Source organism: Penaeus monodon, chromosome 15 (assembly GCF_015228065.2).
Source record: "Penaeus monodon isolate SGIC_2016 chromosome 15, NSTDA_Pmon_1, whole genome shotgun sequence".
In the NCBI taxonomy this organism is placed as follows: Eukaryota; Metazoa; Arthropoda; class Malacostraca; order Decapoda; family Penaeidae; genus Penaeus; species Penaeus monodon.
In genome coordinates, this window is record NC_051400.1 from 36,892,514 (window position 1) to 36,893,667 (window position 1,154).

Genomic DNA, 1,154 nt, shown 5'->3' on the forward strand with positions numbered 1-1,154 from the left:
GTACTCAACTTACTACTTGTAAAGTTGGTGACCTGATGCGCGGGCGAAGGGGCGGCCACTGACACCAGAGTCTGTGATGCCTGAGGAGGAACAGTCTCTGGCAGCAGAATTTCAGATTTCTGGGGTGTTCCACTGACTGCTTCTTGTGTACTCTTATTTGTACCATTCAGACTGAATTTGTTTGAGTTAATGTTTCTATCAGGGTCACATCCTGTGGGAGGTGGGCATTAATAATAATTTTTTCTCCTACTGGGCACAGAATGCCAAGAATGGATTAGAAAAATTAGTTTAAATTGTTTGGGTATAATCTGAAATACTACACAGCATAACTAAAACATTTACATCAACAAAAGTATACAACAAAACAAAATAATAAAATATAAAAACAAACCATCAATAACAGAGTTATCAGCTTCAGTCTGATGTGTGTCACTGTTAGTGAGGACCAAGTCTCTCCTTTCTCCATCTCCATCAACATCATTTGGCTCAGGGCCTGAGATATTTGTATAAGTTAAAAACAAAAATACAGACCAGAAATTTATACAGTATACTAAAAATGAGCCTTTTTTTTACCAAAGCTGATTACTATCATATAGTTGATAAAAATCATTATTTCAAAAAATGTTTAAAACACCTATTCACCATCTTTTTTTCACTTCCATTCTAACATCAACTTCTGCTTACCAGGTGTTGGTGTAGTGTCACTAGTATAATCACTGTCTGTGCGTTCTGTTAACATAACCTCTTCCTCCATCTCGTGTCCACACAGCTATGAAAGATCCAAAAATAATATGCAGTTAAATTGCAAAATAATGTATTTTACAAAACAATCATTACTTCCAGGAGCTAAATATCTGATGGCTTAAAAGGGATAATCTAATAAATGTGAATTTCAAGAGTTCAATAGACATTATCAGTTTAACTGCATGCCTACCTCATTATCAATGACAATCATCTAAATCTGTCACATATTAACAACTGATTATCTTCAATTTTCTGCCTCATCAGTATCTGAACTATCTATTAATCAAAATGATGCTTTCTCTAATTGTGACTACTCTTCCAAGTACCAAGGCTGTGGCAATTTTAATTCATCATCACCATCATTGGAAGTAACTTCTGCAGCTAAAACTTATGCTGTGTTCAGAACTGCT

At 35.2% G+C, this 1,154-nt stretch overlaps 1 protein-coding gene across 1 annotated transcript in view; it reads right to left on the bottom strand.

Moving 5' to 3' along the window:
* Positions 1 to 1,154, bottom strand: part of LOC119582001 — a gene marked incomplete in the record, with an annotated part of 18,728 nt that overhangs the window by 8,596 nt on the left and 8,978 nt on the right. Inside the window, 3 exon segments of the mRNA XM_037930196.1 lie at positions 14 to 211; positions 392 to 493; positions 685 to 769. Of these exon segments, the coding sequence (XP_037786124.1) occupies positions 14 to 211; positions 392 to 493; positions 685 to 769 (385 nt within the window).